At 33.0% G+C, this 24,009-nt stretch overlaps 1 protein-coding gene across 1 annotated transcript in view; it reads right to left on the bottom strand.

Annotated features, from left to right (window-relative positions):
- The window catches only part of LOC120423903 (uncharacterized), a 62,080-nt gene that overhangs the window by 28,371 nt on the left and 9,700 nt on the right, over positions 1-24,009 (bottom strand). Inside the window, exon 2 of the mRNA XM_039587886.2 lies at positions 4,135-4,709. Coding sequence (XP_039443820.1) covers positions 4,135-4,402 — 268 coding nt within the window. The 5' untranslated portion in view covers positions 4,403-4,709. The remainder of the gene's footprint in view (positions 1-4,134; positions 4,710-24,009) is intronic.

Genomic DNA, 24,009 nt, shown 5'->3' with positions numbered 1-24,009 from the left:
AAAAAAAAAAAAACAATAAAAATGTTATTGGCCTTATGTAAAGTTCTGTATTTTTAGTAGGTGATTTCGGAGCGATTTGGGGTCTACATTTAAGTAGGTTTAGATTAGGATTATTAAGAATAAATTGCACACGGAAAAATGCCGATTTTGAAACTGACTTTTTTCACAAAAAATAAGTTTCAGAATATATTTTTATATTTTTCATGTTTGATATTTTCGTAAATTCAAGTGGCAAACCCCTCACTAATAAGCTTTAGAGAAAGAAGATAAAAATTTGTCGCCAAGCTATAATTTTTGAAAAATTAGAAATCCGACTAACAAAAAAATGTTGGCTTCAGTTGTTTATGTATGATCGAATTTGCAATCGAAAAGTACTTATTTTTTTATTCAAATGCATAATTCTTAGTTGCATTGCTAATTTGATTTTAGTCAACCGCGGTAAAATTTATTTCTCCACCAAAAGATTTTTGACAGTTTGAAATATTTCAAGAAATTTTACCGCGGTTGACTTAAATCAAATTAACAATGCAACTTAGAATTATGCGTTTGAATTAAAAAATAAGTTCTACCACAGGGCCATCTACCACATTGATCACGCAAAAAACTGTGGTAGAAAAGTATCCCCCGCGATCTACCGCGATCATTTCTTGACAGTTCGACGCCAACGAATTATTTCAAGAAAATTTACCGCGGTTAACCAAAATCAAATTAACAATGCAACTCTTATGTTTAATTATTATAAATTTATTATAAAAAAAGATTATTTATGATATTTACTCTAGCATCCGTCTTTTTCCATTTTTTTTTTATATTTTTTTCCAAATAGCTGATATGAATCGCAAAAAAAAAATCATAATTGGGCATTCAAAATCAGAAAATTAGTTGCTGAGAAGCAGCTTTCCATAGAATAAAAACAAATATATAACATTAGGGGACTCTAAGTGTCATTAACCCTCTACAACCCAACCCCGCCTTTAGACGGGTTTCGATTTAAAAAATCGCCAAAAATCAATTTTTCAACCAATTTTTGATCTTAAAAAAGCATTGGAAAGAAGAACTCTTAAAATTTTAGAAAATTTATGGGTTGGAAGTTTTACTTGTTTTATGTAACTTTGCCAATGTTTAAAAAAATGAAATTTTTTTAGGGGTCAACTTTGGCTGTGTTTTTTACTAACATCTCCTATATTTTAAGTAAAAAGAAGTATGCAGTAATTTTTCTTGTGCCCCAGACTATGCCTCTACACATTTATTTACAATTTAAATGCTAATGGTGCCATTTTATAGCAGAAATTTGAAAAACAAGCAAAAAATTGAAAAAGTGGCTATAAAAACATGAAAAAATAAGATAGGCAAAATGTAATGATAGGAGGTTGTAGAATAGGCCAAATACTACCAAAAACAAACATAAACTCAACAAGATAAATGCAAATTAAAATACTAAAAATGAAACAAGAAAAACATAAAACAAGAGAAGTAAAGTTTTTCGTAGAACAAAAGTTGCTCAATATGACCTCCTGAACACGGGAAAAATAAAAATTTTCGAAAAAAAAATTTGGGCAGTAGAGGGTTAAATAATCAATTGTAATCAATTAAATATACATGAGAAGCGCTTATTTTATTTATTCAAATTAGAAACTTTTGAAAATTTAAAAAAGTCATTTGTTTTGCCATCAATTCTTAGATATTTCCTGAAGATTTGTGGAAGCAGCATAACTTTTATCATGGTAGGTTTTTGTGATACTTTTTGTTGCAACCTAATGAAATAAGAGTTTTTTCGACCCCTTCACAACCTCAACCAAAGCCAAAGAATTGAAAATAAAAATTAAAAAAAAAAAAAACAAAAAAAATCTGTTGGCTTTTTGTAAAGTTCTGTGTTTTTAGTAGGTAATTCCTGATCAATTAGGTGTCTTCATTTATTCCTTAAAAAAATCCGATTTTTAAACTAACTTTTTTCACAAATAAATAAGTTTCATTTTTGATATATTTATGAATTGTAACTAGCTTTAGAGAAAGAAGGACGAAAATTTGCCACCAAATTATATTTTTTGGAAAAATAGAAATTTGACCAAAACATTTTTGAAAATGTTGGCTTCAGTTGTTTACGTGCGATCGAATTTGCAATCGAAAAGAACTTATTTTTTTCTTCAAATGCATAATTTTAATGTTTATTTGTTATAAATTTATTATAAAATAAGATTATTTATGATTTTTATGAATCGCAAAAAAATCGTAATTGTGCATTCAAAACCAGAAAATTAGTTGCTGAGATGCAGCTTTCCATAGAATAAAAAAAAAATTAGGGGACTTGAAGTATCATTAAATTAGGCTTTATTTATAAAAAAAAACAGTTCTGCTTTATTTTTTGGAGGCAAAAAAAATAAAAATAAATATGAAAATTTAAATAACAAGCCTTACTTTCAACAATTGAATGCAAAAAGTATTTTAAAATGCATTTTACATTATTACCATATTTGGGTTAATTTAAAAAAAGTTGTGAACTTTTAATTGATTTCGTATCGAAAAAGTTTTTGTTTCGCAAAAAAATTTATTTTCGTGAAATCTTGCATTTTTTGAAAACTAATGATTACAAAACCATTAATGTTTTCCAATCATTAGTTTTACGAAACACGAAATCAATCAAAATTTCAAAACTTTTTTTAAACTAACCCAAACATGGTAATAATGATTCTAAACGCAGGAGAATGCATTTTAAATTGATTTTAGCACTTTAACTTCCATTGAAATTTTGAAGTTTTTTGAAAAAAAATATTTTTAGACATTGAAAATCCGACGAGTGGATGCCGAGCTATCTTCTTTTTAAAAATGAGGTTTAATCGGATAACTTAGAAAAAACATTATTTTAAAATTTTTTATCCTTTGCCAGGCGGTTTTCCGAATTTGAAAGTCTAACGAAAATTTACCAGAATTTTCTCAGCTATTCGATATTTTTTCAGAAAGGGAAAAAGATTTAAAATATAAAAAAAATATAGATATTTTTACAATTCTTTGGGCATGAAATTGAAAAAAAAAGTTAGAGTGCTTTCGATGGCAAACGTGATTTTACATTAAACACTGAAGTGAAATATTTTTTAGTAAGATTTCTTGTTTTCGAAAAGCCAATACCATGAATTTATAGCTCATAATTCCTCCAAACATATTTTTTTTTAAAGTTCAAAAATACAAAGTTTGAGAAATTGATTTTTTGTAAAAAAATAATTGAAAAATCTTTATTTTTTTCCGTGTAACTATTTTTTTTCTGAATAGTCCTCATCAATACCTACAATTTTGCTTAAACCATCAAATCGATATGAAAATTCCCCCAAAACATAACGATCTTTGAATATTTACATACCATTTTTGTATGAACAGCTGTCAAAATTGTATGGATAATTGTATGAGTGAACCAATGACACAAAATGGCTTCTTTGGTCATAAAAAACCCCCCTTAAAGTAAAAACTGGGATAATTGTTCACATATTACGGAATCCATTGGTGTTGAGTGATCGTTATTTCTAAAATTCAACAGAATTCTACCAGACGACAAAATTAAAAAAATCGTTAGTGGTTAGTTGTCAACTGATCACCCCTTAAAGGTACCCCATTTTACATTCAAGACTAAGTAAACGAGGACAACCCCATTAGTGCGGGCGTACTTAGATTTAGGTACAGCCAGCAGTTAGCCAACCGTGCATCAGGACGGGGGCCATTCGCATTGTCATGCAGATGGTGGACCGTCCATCCGTCCGTTGGTCCGTATAGTTTTAATGGATTTGTAAGTTTTCCTTTTTATTACCCGGTGGTGGTCGCAGGAATGCAAATCGGGCTCAAAGTTTTACTGCGTCAGGAGCCCGTGGTTGACAGTTTGTGACGGTGAGTGGACGGCCTGGCGGAAGAGGATGCATCCTGCCTGATGTTGGCCAGGGCTGACGCTAAAGTTTGACACTTTATTGTGATGGATTGATAGGTTGTGACTTGGGCAACTGGCAATGAAATTTACGTTCTAGTCAAATAGCATGACTTTCTCATAGTGGATTTTTTCAAGAAGAAGTTTTTTGCCTAAACCTGTCCAACTTCAGCACTGACCTTGCATGGAAACTAAAACCCTTAAAAAACAGAAAACTTCTCTAAACTCACCCGCTCGGTTGTCCACCAGGACCTCGTCGACGCCGGCCCCCACCGGGGACGCGTACCGGTCGGTCGTGGTGGAGGTCGCCTCGTTGCCGGTCCACCGGTTGTCCTTGTTCAGCAGCAACCGGCCGTTGATGGGCGTCTGCTGGAACTGGTGCGGCGTCACCTGGTCGCCGTTCAGCTTGAAAAAACCGAGCACCAGAAAGGACCAGATGCCGAGGCCGAAGATGAACTTGAACACGACCCGGGTCTTGGGGGACATTCTGTGGGACATTTTGTATTTGTTTATAATTCTCTACTCTAGTTGGCTTGGCTTTAGCCTAGTTGAGGGCTGGTCGCTTTCTGACTATGTTTCGTTGAGCGTGTTGGAGTCCGGACCCGGGGCAGGGGCAGGGTGGGTGGCCAGAGAAATTGTCCGCGCGTGACGCTTCGTGGAAGAGTGGTTTATTTCACAATCATATTTCTCGGCGTTTTGCGTCCTTACGGAGTGGTGGGATCACTTTCGAGGGTGTCCAACTGTTGGGTTGATGCTTTTTTGTTGTGGAAATTTAAATGGCAGCGTGCACGATGGAGACTAATTCCTGGAAAAAAAAAAACAAGAAAAAAAGAAGATGTAAGTAATTTTATCAAGGTTTTTATTCAGATACATGTTTGGACTAAGCTGAACTGTTTGTTTATCTACTTTAATTTAGTTGTGGATTTTTTTTTTAATAATGTGCATTTTTGGGCAAGATTTTCAATAAATCATGAGGATAATACAGATAAATTGATCATTATTTCTATTATGAACCACTCTTAATTTTTTAAGCAAATTTATTTTTAAAATATTTTTTCTATTGTTTTGCAAACAACGCTTATTGGACAAAATCCACTACATTAAAAGTTTGAAAATATTTGATTCTCCAAAGAAAATTAGAAAAAAGAAAATTTTGCGGACAAACAACCACTAAAATTATGACCGTCATCATCAATCAAATTAATTTCAAATTTTTTGAAACAAAAATAATTGTTTTGAGCTCTTTTATATTTATATTTTTGTAGAGCAGAAAGTTTCTCAAAAGTTTCCTTCTTTAACTTAAGAAGCTGTATCTCAGCAACCAGCTGTTCGATCAATGAAGATTTAGAGAGGAAATAGTAAGATATTTTTTCAGCTTTTCGAAAGTATTGTTACCAGGGACACTTGCCCTTATTAAATATTTTCAAATCGATAAAACATAAAAAAACGAAATATTCTTCTTTAAAATCTGGAATCTAAAAATATCCTTAAAATATTATAAAATTTGTCATGACCATAGGTTAAATCATTTACAAATCATCATTTCAAAATCATCAAAAAATACAAAAATTATCAAAAAGTACTTATTTTGGAATTAAAGTTTAAGTTTTCAAATTTGAAATAAAAAATGTGAGATATTTTTTCCGTGCACCTGATTTTTTTCAACAAACACGCTTTAACAAAGAACGCTTTAAAGAAGAAAAATACATATTTCCGAATATTTTCATATTTTGCATGACAAAAAAACAAATGATGAAAAATGGCTTCTTTGGACACAGAGGCAATGTTTCACCCAAATCAAAGAGAAATCAAACATTTTTAAAAATTCGAATAATTTGCGTATGATACCACTATTGCAAATTATGAAAATTTTAATATTTTCAAAAAATTACGATGTTTTGTGAAAATTTAAGTGATTTATAAAAAAATATAATATAATTCAAAATATCGCTTTCTTTGCGAATTTTAAAAGTTGAGTTTTTTAAAAAAATACAGCATTTTGGGAAAAATATAGTTTACCAATAAAAAAACTCTAATAAAGTGAAAATGCATACCAAATTTCGCTTCGTATCAGACAAAATTATGAAAATTTGATTATGACAATTATCAAGGTTGTTAATCGTTAAAATTATCGTCAACAATATTATCATCTAACGATAACGGTATTGGTTATCATCATCGTTATTTCACTTATTCTATCGGCGATAATCTTATCGCCGATAATCGACGATAGCTATTTTTTTTAATCTTTCTAAAATCGACCTAATTCAATTATATCATGTTAAATGTTTGAATGCTCCCACTAAGAATTTTTTTTTGAAAATGTTGTAAGTTACCGTATTTTTTGGAAATTTTTATAATGTGCAATATGGATATCAATCGAAGTAAAATTTTGCATGCTTTTTTACTTTTTATATAAAATTTTTTACCTTATTTTTTTTTGTTTGCAATATGGGTATCAAACGAAGCAAAATTTTGTATGCTTTTTCACTTCACTAGAATTTTTTATATCAAAAATACTAAAATTTCCACAAAATACCGTATTTTTTCAAAAACTGCTCAAATTTTCAAAATTTGCAATATAGGTATCAATCGAAGCGAAACTTTGTAGGCTTTTTCACCTTATTAAAGTTTTATTTTTCAAAAGTACTAAAATTTTCGCAATAAACGCAATTTTTCGAAAATACAAAAATTTTCTAAATGTGCAATATTTGTATCAATCGAAGCAAAATTTTGATGGCTTTTTCACCTTATCAAAGTTTGTTTTTTAAATACTAAAACCTCGCAAAATACCTTATTTTTCCGAAAATACTCATATTTGCAATATGGGTATCAAACGAAGTTTTTTTTGAAAATACTAAAATCTCGCAAAATACCTTTTTTTTTCGAAAATACTCAAATTTTCAAAAGTTGCAATATGGGTATCAAACGACGCAAAATTTTGTATGATTTTTCACTGCACTAGATTTTTTTTTTATTCAAAAATGCTAAAATTTCCACAAAATACCGTAATTTTTTCAAAAACTACTCAATTTTCAAATTTCAATCGTATCAATCGAAGCGAAATTTTGTAGGCTTTTTCACCTTATTAAAGTTCTTTTTTTCGAAAATACTCAAATTTTCGCAAAAAAAGCAATTTTTCGAAATTACTAAAGATTCTAAATGTGCAATATTAGCATCAATCGAAGCGAAATTTTGTAGGCTTTTTCGCACTCTTTAGGTTTTTGATTTTGGAAAATAATAAAATTTTCGCAAAGTACCTGATTTTTTCGAAAATACTTAAATTTTTTAAATTTTCAGTATGGCTAAAAATCGAAGCACAATTTATTAGGCTTTATCACCTAGTTATAATTTTTTTAAGATACTGGAATTTTCGCAAAATACCTTAATTTTTCGAAAATACTCAAATTTTAATTTTATGAAAATGGGTATCAATCAAACCGAAATTTTGTTTGCTCTTCATCTTATTAATTTTTTTGTTGGAAAATTCTAAAATTTTCGCAAAATACCGTATTTTTCGAAAATACTAAAATTTTCACTATAGTTATCAATCAAACAATATTTTGTTTGCTTTTAATAAGTTGTTATTTAAGTTTTTATTTAAGAAAATACTAAAATTTTCGCAAATACTGTATTTTGTCGGAATTAATCAAAATTTTTAAATTTGGATTGTGGGTATCAATCGAAGCGAAATGCTGTAGGCTTTTTCAACTTATGAAATGTTTTTTTTTAATTTGTAAAGCTTAAATTCACAGAAAATACCGTATTTTTCGAAAAATTTTCATTATGGGTATCAAACCAAAATTTTGTTTGCCTTTTTCATTATTAATTTTTTTTTGTGTGAAAAATACTAAATTTTTCACCTTTTTCACCTTATTAAAGTTTATTTTTGGATTTTCGCAAAATACCGATTTTTTTCGAAAATTCTCAATGCTTCAAAATTTTAAGTATTATATGTTTAAGTATTTTTAAGTTTTAAAGCATTTTAAAAAAACTGAGATATTTTTGAAAATTTCAGTGATTTATAAAAAAAGTAAATTGAAAATGCATTCAAAACGTCGTTTCCTTCGAGAATTTGGATTTTTTTTGTATTTTCGAAAAGTACAGTATTTTGTAAAAATTTGTAGCATATCAACAAAAAAAAAAACTCGAATAAAATGAAAATGCATACCAAATTTCGCTTCGTTTGATACCCATATTGCCAATGATAAAAATTTAAGTACTTTTGATAAAATACGGTAATTTGTAGAAATTTCAGTTTCTAACAAAACAAACGGTAATAAAGTTAAATCGCCTACAATTTTTTTATAGTTTTTTTTAACGGTTTATCGAATCTTGATTTTTATGGAGAAAAAATCCCAGAAAAAAAATGCAAATCTTGTTCTAACTGTAGTTTTTTGATGAACTTCAGATGATAGGGGAAATCCACCCTTTCCAATCAAACACCTATCTTCGTCATATGGAGAGTTTGATGCTCGATTAAAGCTCCAAAAATACTATTTGGGCTATAAACTTACCAGCAACAGCACCGCCTCGAGTAAGCACGCAAATGTATGCCACTTACTGGCCAAAAAGATCACATTTAATGCACTTTTGATCATAATTTGTATTTTGCAAGACCACTTCTCATCATTTTGTTGGCACACACAGTGACACACACGAGAATCCCTCAAACGCTTAATGAATATCGCCAAAATTAACTTTTCACTTTCGCTTACTTTTTCACGGCGCTTAAGATATGAAATTGCTTCCAACTACCGGCAACATGTTCTTTTGATCATTAGTAAGGCACTCACTTGAAGAATAATCCCGAAAAATGTAATAAATTAGCAAGCGCCATCAAAAAAACAAACGCGCCAAGTCGTTTGACGTTTCAATTTTCACTTTGCATTCCACTCGAAGGCTGAAGAAAACCGAGCGAGAGACGAAGGCAAAAAAGAACAAAAGCTGGCCGTCAACACCACCAGCAGCACAGCCAGCGATGCCAGGAAACTTTCCCTATAAATGCCACTTTTCGTGAGTGTTCGTTTGAACTGTCAGCGCAAATGGCAACACTCGACAGAGTGTTGGAAGAAAAAAGAACTAAGCCGATATTAGAAAAATGGGCGTGGCCCAATGCATTCGCCTCGATTAGAATACCCTTGGGAATTTTTTTTTGTTAAATGCTTGGTAAAGAAATAGAATAACTTTTAGTGAAAGTGAAAATAAACAGAAATGTTCACAAAAACTTGCTCTACTCGTTGGTGTACTTGGTTTTAGTAAAATTCAAGGGAGACTCTAGATTATCCAGCATCATTCAAACACGACCGCTTATTAGGATTAAAATGGGTAGATTTCCCCTAGCTTCGAATGTTATAGTATAGACTGCAATAAATAAAACAATCAAATAATGATAAAACAAAATCGAGTGGTTTCTCGCGTGACTGCACTGCGGCATCCAACTTCTAATTTGTACTTATCAGTGACTTATCGATACCCCGTGAGCCGTGACTTATCGTTCCGATCCACACGAGCCATCGATAGTACCCTGATATTGGCTCATGTGGTCCGACTCGACCCTCATATTTCGAGCAGTGCGGAGTTCTCCCCACTAAACATTTACTATAGTAGGCAAGCGATTTGTTTACCCAAAACAAACGTTGCTGGTGATGATTCGCACTATTCGCAGAAGCACTCCGTTGGCAAGAGGAGCAAACCCGGGAAGTTCTTATCAGCCACGTAGGATCACAACAATGCAATTCTACGGGGGAAGGTACTTCAAAGAGCGCAACGCTGCGCATACCGAATTGCTTCCCTTCTCTGCTTCGACTTGGAGATAGTAGGTACGTCTCGAGAGCTGGTTCAACCGGTCTCCGCGACGACTTTGCTGTAATGATAGTGACTCTACAGTTGATAGTATCGCGAGGTTGTTTTTCAAGTTCGTTGCGTTTCCGACTAGTACCTAGACTTGGTTGCCTGCCTCCCCGTCACGGAAGAAGACGTTGGCTATTGTCTTCAAATTCAACTGTGCAACAGGTTCAAGTGTGTGCACTTGACTCCTCCAAGTACCGTGAAATGGGGCTGCAGAGTTTGCACACTTAAGGTGCATACACATTGCGTTGTGAATCTTAAGGTCTGACTGCGACGAGTTGAGCTTTATTGAATCCTTGACAAATAAATTGCATTTGATTAGTGCGTGCTTGCGTCATTTTCTCAATTTGTTTGTTCTGTTGAAACAATTGAAACTACGTTTTCAACCTCCCCTCACGTGACGGTTCCACCGCAGTTGACCAGCCCCGAAGGCGATGATGTAACTCGGAGTCAATTGCCGGCAGTGGCGTGCACGCAAATATTCCAACCATTTCCTCGCGCAAAGCTCGAGCTTTTTCCGACTGAACAAAAAACGTGACAATTAGGCAGCAACGCCACCGAAAGCCGGCATGAAGCCGAGCATCAATGTCAATGCCAAGTCGGAAGCGTAGCTCGATGCCGACGCCGCCGCCGGGGGCATCCATAAAACGTTTTTGATACGCTTCCTCAGACTAACTAGCCGCAGACATTGACGGAGTTCATCAACGCGCGTTGATTTGAATATATGGCGGCGTAGAAGAAGGTACCTGCTCGGGACGTTACCCAGGAAGCTTGTTGATTCGATGCAGCCCCGCAAGACATTGATCGATTGGTCAACGGACTCTCCGTTTGTGGCTTTGATCTATTTATGGGCTGCCAAATGACACCACGTTCGACGTTCGGCGGGAACTTGCCCATAAACTTGAGCGGAGATCCCCAGCTTAGGATCGGTCACGCGTTTGGGGCAACCTTCTTTGTTTCAACGCAATACCAGCTTGATGACCTTGTGAGAACGGGTAGTTCATGGAGATCAGTGGTCTTGTGACGGAAATTGGATGACATTTATGTTGATGGGTTTGTTGTTCAGGTATTCCTCATATTTGAACTATACTTCAACCCCAAAATGATACCAGATCTCAGCTTCACTCTCCTTCCTACTTTGCCCAAAAACCTTAAAAAATCCATTACCCCATAAAAATGCCATTACCACACATTTTCTCTCCAGCGGCGCGCGACAAGTGGCGACCTCTAAAATCGGATCATCCAGTCATCAATCAAGAGCCCGGAGAAAGACCGTGAAACCTCTACACACATGGCTCCACGGGGCTGACCCCATTGTGAACTAGACCTCGGACATGCATGTTTCTTCCATCACACGAAAGTGACCAAAACGAAGCCCCTTCCTAGGCCATTCCCCCCTGCGGGGCCTTAAACTGGACAGTATCAACGCGGCCGTCATCAGCTATCCCATTATCCACGCATTCCCCACCTCCCCAAAGAGGGCCAAAAAAAAGCTCGACTCTCTTTTCCTGGATCACTTCGGCTGGTTGGCCCCGCGGTCAAATTCATAAAAGAAGTCGGTTGTTGCTCTTTTTTGGCGTCACCGTAGCTAGAGGGCAATTAGGTAAAACAAGTGATTAAATCTTGGCGTTTTTCGAGTTTTGGCCCGCGGGCTCCAGAGTTGCTTTCCTTTTATTACTATTATTAAAAGGTTTGGTTCGTTGGTTGGAAGTTGGGGGTTGGTGAACCTTTTGTGGGCTCATCTCAACTCAACTGAACTCAACTTAACTCTCAATTCTCAATTCTCAATTCTCAATTCTCAATTCTCAATTCTCAATTCTCAATTCTCAATTCTCAATTCTCAATTCTCAATTCTCAATTCTCAATTCTCAATCCTCAATTCTCAATCCTCAATTCTCAATTCTCAATTCTCAATTCTCAATTCTCAATTCTCTATTCTCAATTCTCAATTCTCAATTCTCAATTCTCAATTCTCAATTCTCAATTCTCAATTCTCAATTCTCAATTCTCAATTCTCAATTCTCAATTCTCAATTCACAATTCTCAATTCTCAATTCTCAGTTTTCAATTTTCAATGCTCAATAATCAATTCTCAATTCTCAATTCTCAATTCTCAATAATCAATTCTCAATTCTCAATTCTCAATTCTCAATTCTTAATTCTCAAATCTCAATTCTCAATTATCGATTCTCAATTATCGATTATCAATTCTCAACTGAACTCAACTCAACTCAACTCAACTGAACTCAACTCAACTGAACTCTCAACTCTCAACTCTCAACTCTCAACTCTCAACTCTCAACTCTCAATTCTCAATTCTCAATTCTCAATTCTCAATTCTCAATTCTCAATTTTCAATTCTCAATTCTCAATTCTCAATTCTCAATTCTCAATTCTCAATTCTCAATTTTCAATTCTCAATTCTCAATTCTCAATTCTCAATTCTCAATTCTCAATTCTCAATTCTCAATTCTCAATTCTCAATTCTCAATTCTCAATTCTCAATTCTCAATTCTCAATTCTCAATTCTCAATTCTCAATTCTCAATTCTCAATTCTCAATTCTCAATTCTCAATTCTCAATTCTCAATTCTCAATTCTCAATTCTCAATTCTCAATTTTCAATTCTCAATTCTCAATTCTCAATTCTCAATTCTCAATTCTCAATTCTCAATTCTCAATTCTCAATTCTCAATTCTCAATTCTCAATTCTCAATTCTCAATTCTCAATTCTCAATTCTCAATTCTCAATTCTCAATTTTCAATTCTCAATTCTCAATTCTCAATTCTCAATTCTCAATTCTCAATTCTCAATTCTCAATTCTCAATTCTCAATTCTCAATTATCAACTCCCATCTCTGGAAATTGGAATTGGAATTGGAATTGGAATTGGAATTGGAATTGGAATTGGAATTGGAATTGGAATTGGAATTGGAATTGGAATTGGAATTGGAATTGGAATTGGAATTGGAATTGGAATTGGAATTGGAATTGGAATTGGAATTGGAATTGGAATTGGAATTGGAATTGGAATTGGAATTGGAATTGGAATTGGAATTGGAATTGGAATTGGAATTGGAATTGGAATTGGAATTGGAATTGGAATTGGAATTGGAATTGGAATTGGAATTGGAATTGGAATTGGAATTGGAATTGGAATTGGAATTGGAATTGGAATTGGAATTGGAATTGGAATTGGAATTGGAATTGGAATTGGAATTGGAATTGGAATTGGAATTGGAATTGGAATTGGAATTGGAATTGGAATTGGAATTGGAATTGGAATTGGAATTGGAATTGGAATTGGAATTGGAATTGGAATTGGAATTGGAATTGGAATTGGAATTGGAATTGGAATTGGAATTGGAATTGGAATTGGAATTGGAATTGGAATTGGAATTGGAATTGGAATTGGAATTGGAATTGGAATTGGAATTGGAATTGGAATTGGAATTGGAATTGGAATTGGAATTGGAATTGGAATTGGAATTGGAATTGGAATTGGAATTGGAATTGGAATTGGAATTGGAATTGGAATTGGAATTGGAATTGGAATTGGAATTGGAATTGGAATTGGAATTGGAATTGGAATTGGAATTGGAATTGGAATTGGAATTGGAATTGGAATTGGAATTGGAATTGGAATTGGAATTGGAATTGGAATTGGAATTGGAATTGGAATTGGAATTGGAATTGGAATTGGAATTGGAATTGGAATTGGAATTGGAATTGGAATTGGAATTGGAATTGGAATTGGAATTGGAATTGGAATTGGAATTGGAATTGGAATTGGAATTGGAATTGGAATTGGAATTGGAATTGGAATTGGAATTGGAATTGGAATTGGAATTGGAATTGGAATTGGAATTGGAATTGGAATTGGAATTGGAATTGGAATTGGAATTGGAATTGGAATTGGAATTGGAATTGGAATTGGAATTGGAATTGGAATTGGAATTGGAATTGGAATTGGAATTGGAATTGGAATTGGAATTGGAATTGGAATTGGAATTGGAATTGGAATTGGAATTGGAATTGGAATTGGAATTGGAATTGGAATTGGAATTGGAATTGGAATTGGAATTGGAATTGGAATTGGAATTGGAATTGGAATTGGAATTGGAATTGGAATTGGAATTGGAATTGGAATTGGAATTGGAATTGGAATTGGAATTGGAATTGGAATTGGAATTGGAATTGGAATTGGAATTGGAATTGGAATTGGAATTGGAATTGGAATTGGAATTGGAATTGGAATTGGAATTGGAATTGGAATTGGAATTGGAATTGGAATTGGAATTGGAATTGGAATTGGAATTGGAATTGGAATTGGAATTGGAATTGGAATTGGATTTTGATTTTGATTTTGATTTTGATTTTGATTTTGATTTTGATTTTGATTTTGATTTTGATTTTGATTTTGATTTTGATTTTGATTTTGATTTTGATTTTGATTTTGATTTTGATTTTGATTTTGATTTTGATTTTGATTTTGATTTTGATTTTGATTTTGATTTTGATTTTGATTTTGATTTTGATTTTGATTTTGATTTTGATTGCAAAAAAAGACAGCTTTTAAATTTTTAAATATTGTAAATTTCTACATTAATTGGATCCAATATAGGACCATTTACTCCAAGAAGTTTTGTTAAAAATCGTTTTTAAACGAGATGATCGATTGTGCTATTAAAACCATTTAAAAGGAAATAATTCATAACATTCTCCTTCAGGTGTTCTAGTTCAACTCAACGGTGACGTATCGTTCCTCAAACATCACTGGTTAAGCCTAGTTCATTTGTTTGCACTTTTCCCCTCCTCCAGATTTGCACTCTCAACGAGACAAGACTTTGCGTGTCAGTTGGTGATTAAGATTCGCGTTACTCATTCTCGTTGAGCTGAGGGGATTTTTTTTTTCGGGGCTGGACTTTATGGATGAGTTGCTTTCTCGGGCTGATATTTCTATAAATATTTACTTTCGTTTATACATGCGAGATTGTGTTTAATTTGATGGTTTGATGATTCTGGGAAAAAAACCGTTTGTCTAGTGATTCAATTTAACTTATGAAATTATATTTTCTTTGTTTCCAAATTCAGAATTTCAATTCATTGTATATAACGTGACCGGTAAAATATTTAAAACAAGTAATTGAAAAATTTCTAGATTTAACAGAAGTATTTACTTTAAATTGGTTAAATTTTTCACTTTTGCTTATAAATTCATACACAGAAAAAAAAATCCATGGTAATATCACATTTGGGAAGGGGTACATCTTTTATGTCAGATAAAATGTGTGACTTCTGAAAGTGTGTAATTTTACCACTTTTCTTGTGTAATGTCGCTTTTTCAGTCTAAATTGAGGTAAAATTACATCATAAAAGAGGCAATATTCAACTTTACAAAATATCACCTTCCAAATATACACAATTTTTTACAGTGTGGATATCCTCTGTTAAATTGTGTAATTTATGAGTTTCTTAAACAATATTAATATTTTTTTATAAAGTTTAAAAAAATCTTAAGGAATCGACTTTTTTCAAGCTAATCTTTTCCACAGGAATGAGATAAAAGCATTTGTTGGCAGTAAATCAAACTCATCAAATAAAAAAAAATTAAAAAGGTGAAAATTTCAGTTGATTTAATCAACTAACCTTACACCATTACATCTTGAAATCACTTAGAAAGTGTCAATTCATCCACTGAAAATCCAATTATCGGTACACAATAGAGATGTAACGACATCGTGATGGAATTAGTTGCGACACCTGAAAGGAGGGATGGTTGTCCGACGCCCAACGGAGATTTATTGATATATTCCCACCACCCTGATTGATGGCTCCTGTCAGTTCGTGAGTTTGAAAGTAGCTGGGAGGGATTGTTAAAAATAGATGCTTTGTTGAATAATCTTATAAATGCAAAAAACGCTTCCAAAGATTTTTAAAATATTGTTTGAAAAGTGAAAAAAAACTTGAATTTGAAGATTCAGAGAAAAATGCTTAAATTTAAAGCTTGAAAAAGGATCAAATAAATTAAAGCTGTCATAACTAAAGCAATCAAAATTCCACACCTCCAGAGTTATCACACAAAGGCTGTGTTTACTTAACACTGATCATATTCCACTTTTACGTAACACCCAAAAAAAAAAACGACTTCGATGATGGGTGTTTACGAACAAGAAGCGCATCCAACGCATCTCGCACTTCCCTTTTTTGGGATGGTCAGTGACGAAACCCAACACAACTCCTCTCGAAACTGGTCACGGTTTCTTTTGGTTGTCCGGAATGACTTAAAGTTGCTTTTTTGGTACACAGTGATAAAGGGATTTTGTCGAAGTTGGTTTAAATTTCGCATTTTTATTTATTTATTTTTTGAATTGATTTAATTTTCAGAAATTAAAAAGAGGTCATAAATTGTGAAATAAATTTATTTATTTTTTATGAAAAAGAAATCAATAGACAGTTTATAAAATCGACCTCTCCATGTAACACCAGCTTATCTTTCTTTGAACTACCTCACATGTAACCCAATCCCGGTCAATCGACCACTAAAAAAAGCAACAAGTTCAAAATATTACGAGTCAAAAAAAAACAACAACCTCCATCAGGAACGCCAAATTTGAATTTCAAATTTTCGAACATCGACGCTGGCCCATCAGTGGAGGAGACCAGGCCAAATGTGCAATAATGGGTGCATAAATTAACGGAAGTCGGACACCAGCAAATGGGAGAAATTTGATTGGGCTCCGATCGGGCGTGGGGTGACCCTGCGCGCCGTGGGCTAAGCCGATGTTAACCCTCGAATGGCCAATTTGATTTGAATTTATGTAACGAGTTTCAAAATTTTGTACGAGACTTGTCAAGCTGGATACATATGATGAGTGCTGGAAAAATCGAGCTTTGCAATGAGTTGTATTCGTCGAACTTGAACAAAAATAGTGGTCACCCAAGGGTTAACCCAAGGTACCGTTCCGACAGATTTGATGGCTCAAATGGCACCACCAGGCAGAGGGCATGCTGGTCGAAGGCGGGAAGACCCATAAACAGGTGGTCATTCCGTGATAACACATCAAACCAGTGTGATTACGGTCCATAACCTGATTTCTAACCTCTGTGGCGCAACGACGCAGACAGGAGGAATGTCCGACTGATCATTTCGACATGTCGACTTGGAAGTGTCGATTACGGATTTTCTCTTTTAATTTAATATTTTTTAATAGTTGTGCGTTTCGTAACGGACCAGGTCGCGCTCGTGTGTTGCAATAAAACAACAAAATTGAGCACCGTTTGACTGGCTGATAAGAGCCGGAAAGTTGCGCTGCTGCAGCAAGGACTCGTAAAGATTAATGGGCACTTCCACCAACACCAAATGGCCCGGGAGGTGGAACAGACAGAAAATATCTCCCCAATCATAATTGCTTACGAAACAGAAAACAATCAAACAAAGTGATCGAGTTCAATATACCGCGGCAAAAAAAGTGTAGAAAGTGTGTGTGTTTGTGGTTTTGAAATCGACGTTCACTGACCAAAAGTTTACTAGCAATAAAACTCGATTAGGAAGAACTGATAAGCTTCATCGCGCAGGTTCGGACTGAATAGATTACGGAAAAGTTCAATAAATGTTTTGAATTCCAACCAAAACAAAAAAAAATATAATTTATTGTCTTCAGCATTTAAGTTAGGGGCCATGTTACGGATTCGGTCCTTGTTCCATCCAATTTGCTTTTTCAACAACCATTTTTTTTTGCAAAATATACAATAGGAAATTGCTTGTTCACTTAATACCACTGCATACAAAATGGACATGTGAATATTCTAAAATCTGTATCTTGAAAAAGGATTTTTTTTAATCGATTTGATGTCTTCGGAAAAGTTGTAGGTTATGATTAGGACTTAAAAAAAAAGAAGTACGGAAAAATCCAAATTTCTATTTTGACTTTTTATTTCTAATAGTAGAATTCCCGAAATAAGTACCGTAAACCGGGGTGACTTTGATAGGATTTCAATTTGTTTTTAGAATATTTTCCAACAGGTAAGGTTTTTCTCAAGATTATTATTTTTAAAACATGTACTGGGGTAGCCACACAAAGTCCATGTACTATTTCGGAAAAAAAGTTTTTTCAATAATGTTTAGAAAAATAGTTACGTTAAAAATTCTTAGTTTTAATTCCGGGGTGACTTTGATCGTAATAGTTTTTCTTGTTAAAATCATATTTAAGATTTATTTATTTTTTTAAGATGTTCAAACTTTATTTGTACGCTAAATGTACCATCACTAAAGTAACTGATACAGTTTTAAAGAAAAAAAAAATCAATGTTTATATTTAGTTCACTAAGTGTATAAGCTTTTTAGCAAAATACATATAAATTTTAGGTAAAATTGTTAAAAAGTCGGAATTTTGCCTGAAATTTGTTAAAACTAGTTTTGTTTGTATAATTATCGATTTATATTGCATTTTATACTGAATTCGAAGCACGAATCACAAGTTTTCACATTTTACATGAAATTTGTTCAACTGAACTTGCCTATAAATTTGGAGATTTTTTTAATTGTGTTTCAAAAACGCATATTATTTATTATTTACAAACTTTTTTAACCTTCTCCTAGTGGAAAATTGTCCAAAGAATCCGAAAATGCATTCCGTTTTCTGATTAAAAATCATGTTCATTGAGAAAATCAAGACACTTCGAGAAGTTTAAAATAATGACTTTTATCAACATTTTCTTAACTATAGTTACCGTAAACTGGGGTCAATCGGGACACATGGGGCGAATTGGGACAGCAGTTTTAACCATGTTGGAGCACAATATTTTGATTTTTCTGGTTGGTTTCGGTGAGAACAGAGTCAGGCCAACAAAATGTGTACATCCATTTTCAAATTTGAAAGCTTTAAGTGCTCTAAAAACTGCTGTCCCTATTCAGACTGTAGTCCCGATTCACCCCAGATTACGGTAACTAACTTTTTAAACTTGTCAAAATTTTATGAAATGTTCTTCTTGAGGTACTTTGAACACTTCTCTACCACGGTCAGTATGTTTCTAAACCATTGCGTACGTATTTTAATTGTACTCTTCATTTTGCGGAAAAATCGCAAACCTATCAAAGTCGCCCCGTTTTACGGTATTTATTAATATTCAATTATTATGTTTTTGGAGGCTAAAATTTGCATCTTTTGCGCTAAAGTTTAAGATGATGCAATATCTGGTACAATAGATATTTATTTTAAATGGAGGCGATCTTCGAAAAAAAATTTAAAATACTTCTCAAAAAAAAAATTCAAAAAGCATTTAAAGAAGCAAAATAAACTTGACACCGAAAATAACAATACCTATTTTTTGAATAAAGTGCACCGTTTTCAAGTTATAGGCATGCTCAGGTATTTTTTTGAATTCGATTTTTAGTATTTGGAAAAAACTTGAAGAAAAAAAAACTAAAAATAGAAATAATTCATTGATAAAAAACATTAAATAAAAGTTTAAATTTCAAAATTAAATTTTTTGAGTTAATCTTATTTAAATCAACACTGCATTATCTCTGAAACTTATTCTTTGATTTTAAATGTTAAAAATGAAACATTTGTGAAATATTCAGCTCTTTAAAATAAAAAATATAATTTGGAATTATTGAATCACGACTAACTTTTTGAAAGGGCTAAACACTTATTTTGGATATTTAAAAATGTTGAACCTCATGTTGCAAATTGAACGACGCTGAGAAAAAACTAATTTTTCGCCAAATTTAAACATTAAGACGCGGCTTTTCTCAACAACCAGCAATCTGATCAACAAAGCAAAAAAAAGCTTTTAAAAACATTATTTGTATCCAATATTTTCAAATTGCAGAAAATTGAACACATTTCGAATAAAAAAAATTACTTAAAAGTTGAGTTTGAGTCATTTTCAATTGCAAATTTGATTATTGAAATTTTGTGACAAAAATTTAGATTTTTTTCCGGTTGTTTTTTTTATTAAATTGATGTTTCTGATACCAGATATTGCATTTTTCAAAATATTTTTTTTAATTCTAGTTTTAGTGTGAGAATGAAAATTTTGCTTGAGAAAATAAAGAGTCTACTAAGGAAATCACAAGTGATTGAAAACTTGAGCATCTGCTTGAAAAATAAAATAGAGATTTATTTCTTGAATCCAGACTTTTAGTGTTCACTCAATTTCTAAATTCATTTGAGAAGCTAAGCTTTTTTAACAAAAAAATGAGTGAGCATGATTTGGCCTTATTTGTGGATTTTTTTTGCTGAAACTCTGTAATATACGTTAAAGTTTCAAATCAATTTAAATAAAGAAAATATAAAAAAAGAAAAGTTTAATGATTAACGAATATAATATATTAAAAATATGGCCTTTGGATTTTTTTTTAATTTTCCCGAAATTATTGATTATTTTCTCACAAATCTAGTTAATGAACACTTTAATACAAATAAGTGTTTTTGGCTGAAAACAACCCAATATTTATTTTCTTGTGCTAATTTGAACATCAATGAAATTTTGCTACACAGTTGGCCATTGTAACATTTTTTAAAACAAATTTAAAGCTTAGGTTAGTTACTTTAATTGTTTATATTACTGCATCATTCCATCGCCCATACCTTGTAATTATTCAAAAATGTATTGGAATGAATCTTGAAAGATTTTTCTAACCTTAGCTCTAGACTAAATTTTTAAAAGGTCCTATCTGCAAAAGAAACCCATGACTCATAGGTTGTTTAAAAAATTTACTTAAGAGCTAAAATTAATCAGCAAAAATTAAATCGTCATCAAAGAAAAATCAATTTTATTGCTAGTTTTTTTTTCTTTTTAAATTAAATTGAGGCATTCTTGGTTTAACAAAATCGGTACGAAACATCGAAATAAAAAGTAAAAAAAAACATGTGTTTTTATTAAAAGAGTATAACTGTTAGTTTGTTTTAAGCATATTGTAACACGTTTTGCTATAAAAAAAGGCCACAATAGTAGTTTATGCAACAGGTTGAAAAATTAAGTCAAACACTATCGCATATTTTTTTGTCTATGAAACTTTTTTTCAACGCTTTAGTTTGGCGTTCTTGTTTTTGGTCTACTTAAAAATCAAAATAAGCTGGAAAAGTATCACTTTTCGAAACAAGTGCTGAAAAGTTAAACATTTAGCACTCAAATTTGAGCTAAAATTAAATATTTAGCACTGTTGTTTTTAGTGATCATAAGTAGGTCATTTCGTCACCAAAAAAATGACAGAAAAAAATGTTCAAAAAGGAATAAGAATACCTTTAGATTTTGATGAGATTAATCTAGATTTAATTTTTTTTCAATTCGGTTTTATTTTTGAATAATCAAGTTACAATGAGTTCATTTAGATACAAAACAGAGTTTTGGTGTTCCTTTCAGCTGTGCTTTACATCGTAATTCAATCGAATAACATTATTACTTATAATTATAGAATAGACAAGAGTATGAAAAAGTTTTCAAAAAACTTACAGAAAAATCTAGATTTAAATAATTTGAAATAAAATTCTTATATTTTATAAATTACAGCAATTTAAGTTATAAAGTCTAATATTTGCGGTGGCAGTTTGTTTTACTTAAAAAAAAAAATGATTTGTTATGCAAATGATCAATGGTATGGCCAAATTATTGATAAGGAAAAGGTTAACAAACGTTTACGTCTCAAGCCAGCCGGAACTAGATGTAGATGTTGATATCTTAGAGCGTAAAATGGATTAAACCAGCTACGGCTGTTTGACTGTCAAGCTTGTTCAAATTGTGAAGTGGATTATGTATTCAGAAAACCCTTTATTGCTTTTATTAGATTAAAATCAAATTCTAGTGTTTTTTTACGTTCTGTTTGACATTGAAACAATAATTAATTATATCGTTACCAACATGATTTGATCATGGAAATTACTAACCTAAGTTAAACTTTTAAAAAACTCATTTTGAAAATTCCAATTCAACAATACAACAAGCCGTTAAACAATGCAGAGACTTCAACCGGGACCTCAAGCGACGAACCCGCAAATTTTCAATTTAGCCCGCACGTAATTGAAAAAAACTGTACCACTTCCTCATCGTTCCACAAAACTTAAAGTCATCCCGCATCGTGCTAAAACCGGACACAACTTTAAGCTCGGATGGCCGTTCTCCCTTCTTCTCGACCAAAAAATGTGCTTCCGGTGGCCCGAAACCCCGAACCGGGTGTCCCAGAAAACCACCGCCCGTACGTAATCTGTCTATACTGGTTATTTTTGTTCCTTTATTTTTTGTTATTTTTGGTTTGGTTTCCTACTCCTCTGACCATAGGAGTGAGAGATTCCAAAGAGTGCTTCATCGTTCCCACAAAAATGCAAGCTGACACACACACACATACTTGGTCTCATATACAGATGTGTATGTTGGTGGGTTGGTCTTTTGCGCACCATGTGGCCATGATTTTCCTCCCGCTGGGTTCCAGGCTGACCTAGACAGAGCAGCATCAGCAAAAAAAAAAAACGCTCTACACCGAACCGATATCACGATTTTTTTCCAACAGCAGCCAATTGGATTTTGTTTTTGTTTGTTTTTGCGCCCGATGGGTTCAAGTTTTTGGCTCGAAAGTTTGGATGGTACAATTTTCTTGTGTTGTGTGTTGTTTTTTCCGCCAATCATCTCCCATCAATTGTTTTCCAACTTTCCAATTCGATTGACTCACTTTTTCGCTCGCCGAACTATTCCATCGAATCCCCTCTGTCGCTGTGGGATTCCATCGTGTGACCTGCTAGAGTGGAGTCACTTCTGGAAATTCCGACCAAAATCTACGACCAACCTGTTGCTTGTTTGGATATCAACATCAGCCGCCAACAGCCAGCCGGGGTTCGTTCACGCAAACAGTTAAGCTGGGGCTTTTTATTGCCTTTTTTTAGCTGCTTTGACGACTTCGTCGTCGTCTGACTTATTTATCACCCATGGATTGGGATTTTTCGTCGACTTAAGGTTGGTATTTGACGCGAAGAGTCGTTTAAAGAGGCGTAACGTAGCTGAGAACTGTCAAAAACAGCCAAGATAGTATATTTAAAAGGTTGTAACAATATTTCAATCAGTGATTTATTAGTCAAATTTAAAATTAAATCCACTGTTATGCTTGAATTTTACTTTTTTTATCTCTTATAACAATTACAGGTTCCCTAGTTATTTCGGCCCTTTTTTCGTTTATTTTATTTTTATTTTTTTTATACGAGGGCAAGTGTCTACGTCGGTTCGCTCAGCATCGCTGCATCATCGAAAAAGACCGAAGAAGATGAAAAAACTTCACCCCGAAACGTAGAGATGAAAGATGTCACACGGAGCAAGAAGAAGGCGAAGATTACACGTGTGTTTGTGAGTGGGTCGGTGACGTTCAACAAAAAAACTGGTCTTTAGGCCAATGTTTATTTTTCGATCGTTTGTTGGACGAACGAAAGGTCGTTTTTGATGATGAAGGCAACGACGAGGAGAAAAAACTGTTTTGTTTTTAAAATGGTTTAGTTCGAGATCTCCGGAACACTGGTGAGGGATTAGGGCGATGGCCCTAAATATTGGGATTAGCCGTGAATATATGCTAGAACACGTTGGAAAAACAATCGACAAGTAAACAAATTTTAGATTGTTTGCAAATCCGGATAATTTAAACAAGTTGTTTGTTAATACTCAGATGGTAAGTTGTAAAACTTTTTTTTTTTATTTCAGTCAAATGAGTTATAGGTAAAAACGGCTTCATAAGAAAAAAATACTTTCCAAAGTTTGGCAAAATCAAATGAACAAATTTCATTTGATTTTGCAAAAAAAAAATAATTTGAGCAAATCATTTAGTTTTATTTCTACATTTACTAATTCAATTAAACTGAACAAATTACTCTAAGAAAGTAAGAACAGTTTAGTTTCAATTATACTTTGAAAATTTTCCATAAACTATTCAAAATGAAACTGTTTGCCGGAAACAGATGCTCTCGCTGAATAATAATCGTCATCATTAAGCATTGCACATTACCTTGCTAGATTTGATGGAAAGTTTTGGACTTTTTTGATGTTGTTTTCAACGCGAGTTGAAATAGCTCTTATCCGTTTGTGAGATGGCGATTACCCTGCAGCGACTGACGACTGACATCAGTTTATCAATTTGTAACTTTATTGTGACATGTTGGCTGTTAATATTTGCTTAAAGCTTTATAAAAAATGCATTAATATAACAAATCTACAACCGATGAAAACGAAATCAAAATGAATACATCTATCAAACTTCTTTTTTTATTCGACCAA

This window comes from Culex pipiens, chromosome 3 (genome assembly GCF_016801865.2).
Source record: "Culex pipiens pallens isolate TS chromosome 3, TS_CPP_V2, whole genome shotgun sequence".
Lineage (NCBI taxonomy): Eukaryota > Metazoa > Arthropoda > Insecta > Diptera > Culicidae > Culex > Culex pipiens.
Note: the sequence above shows the minus strand (reverse complement) of the source record. Positions and strands in the feature narration are given on the sequence as shown.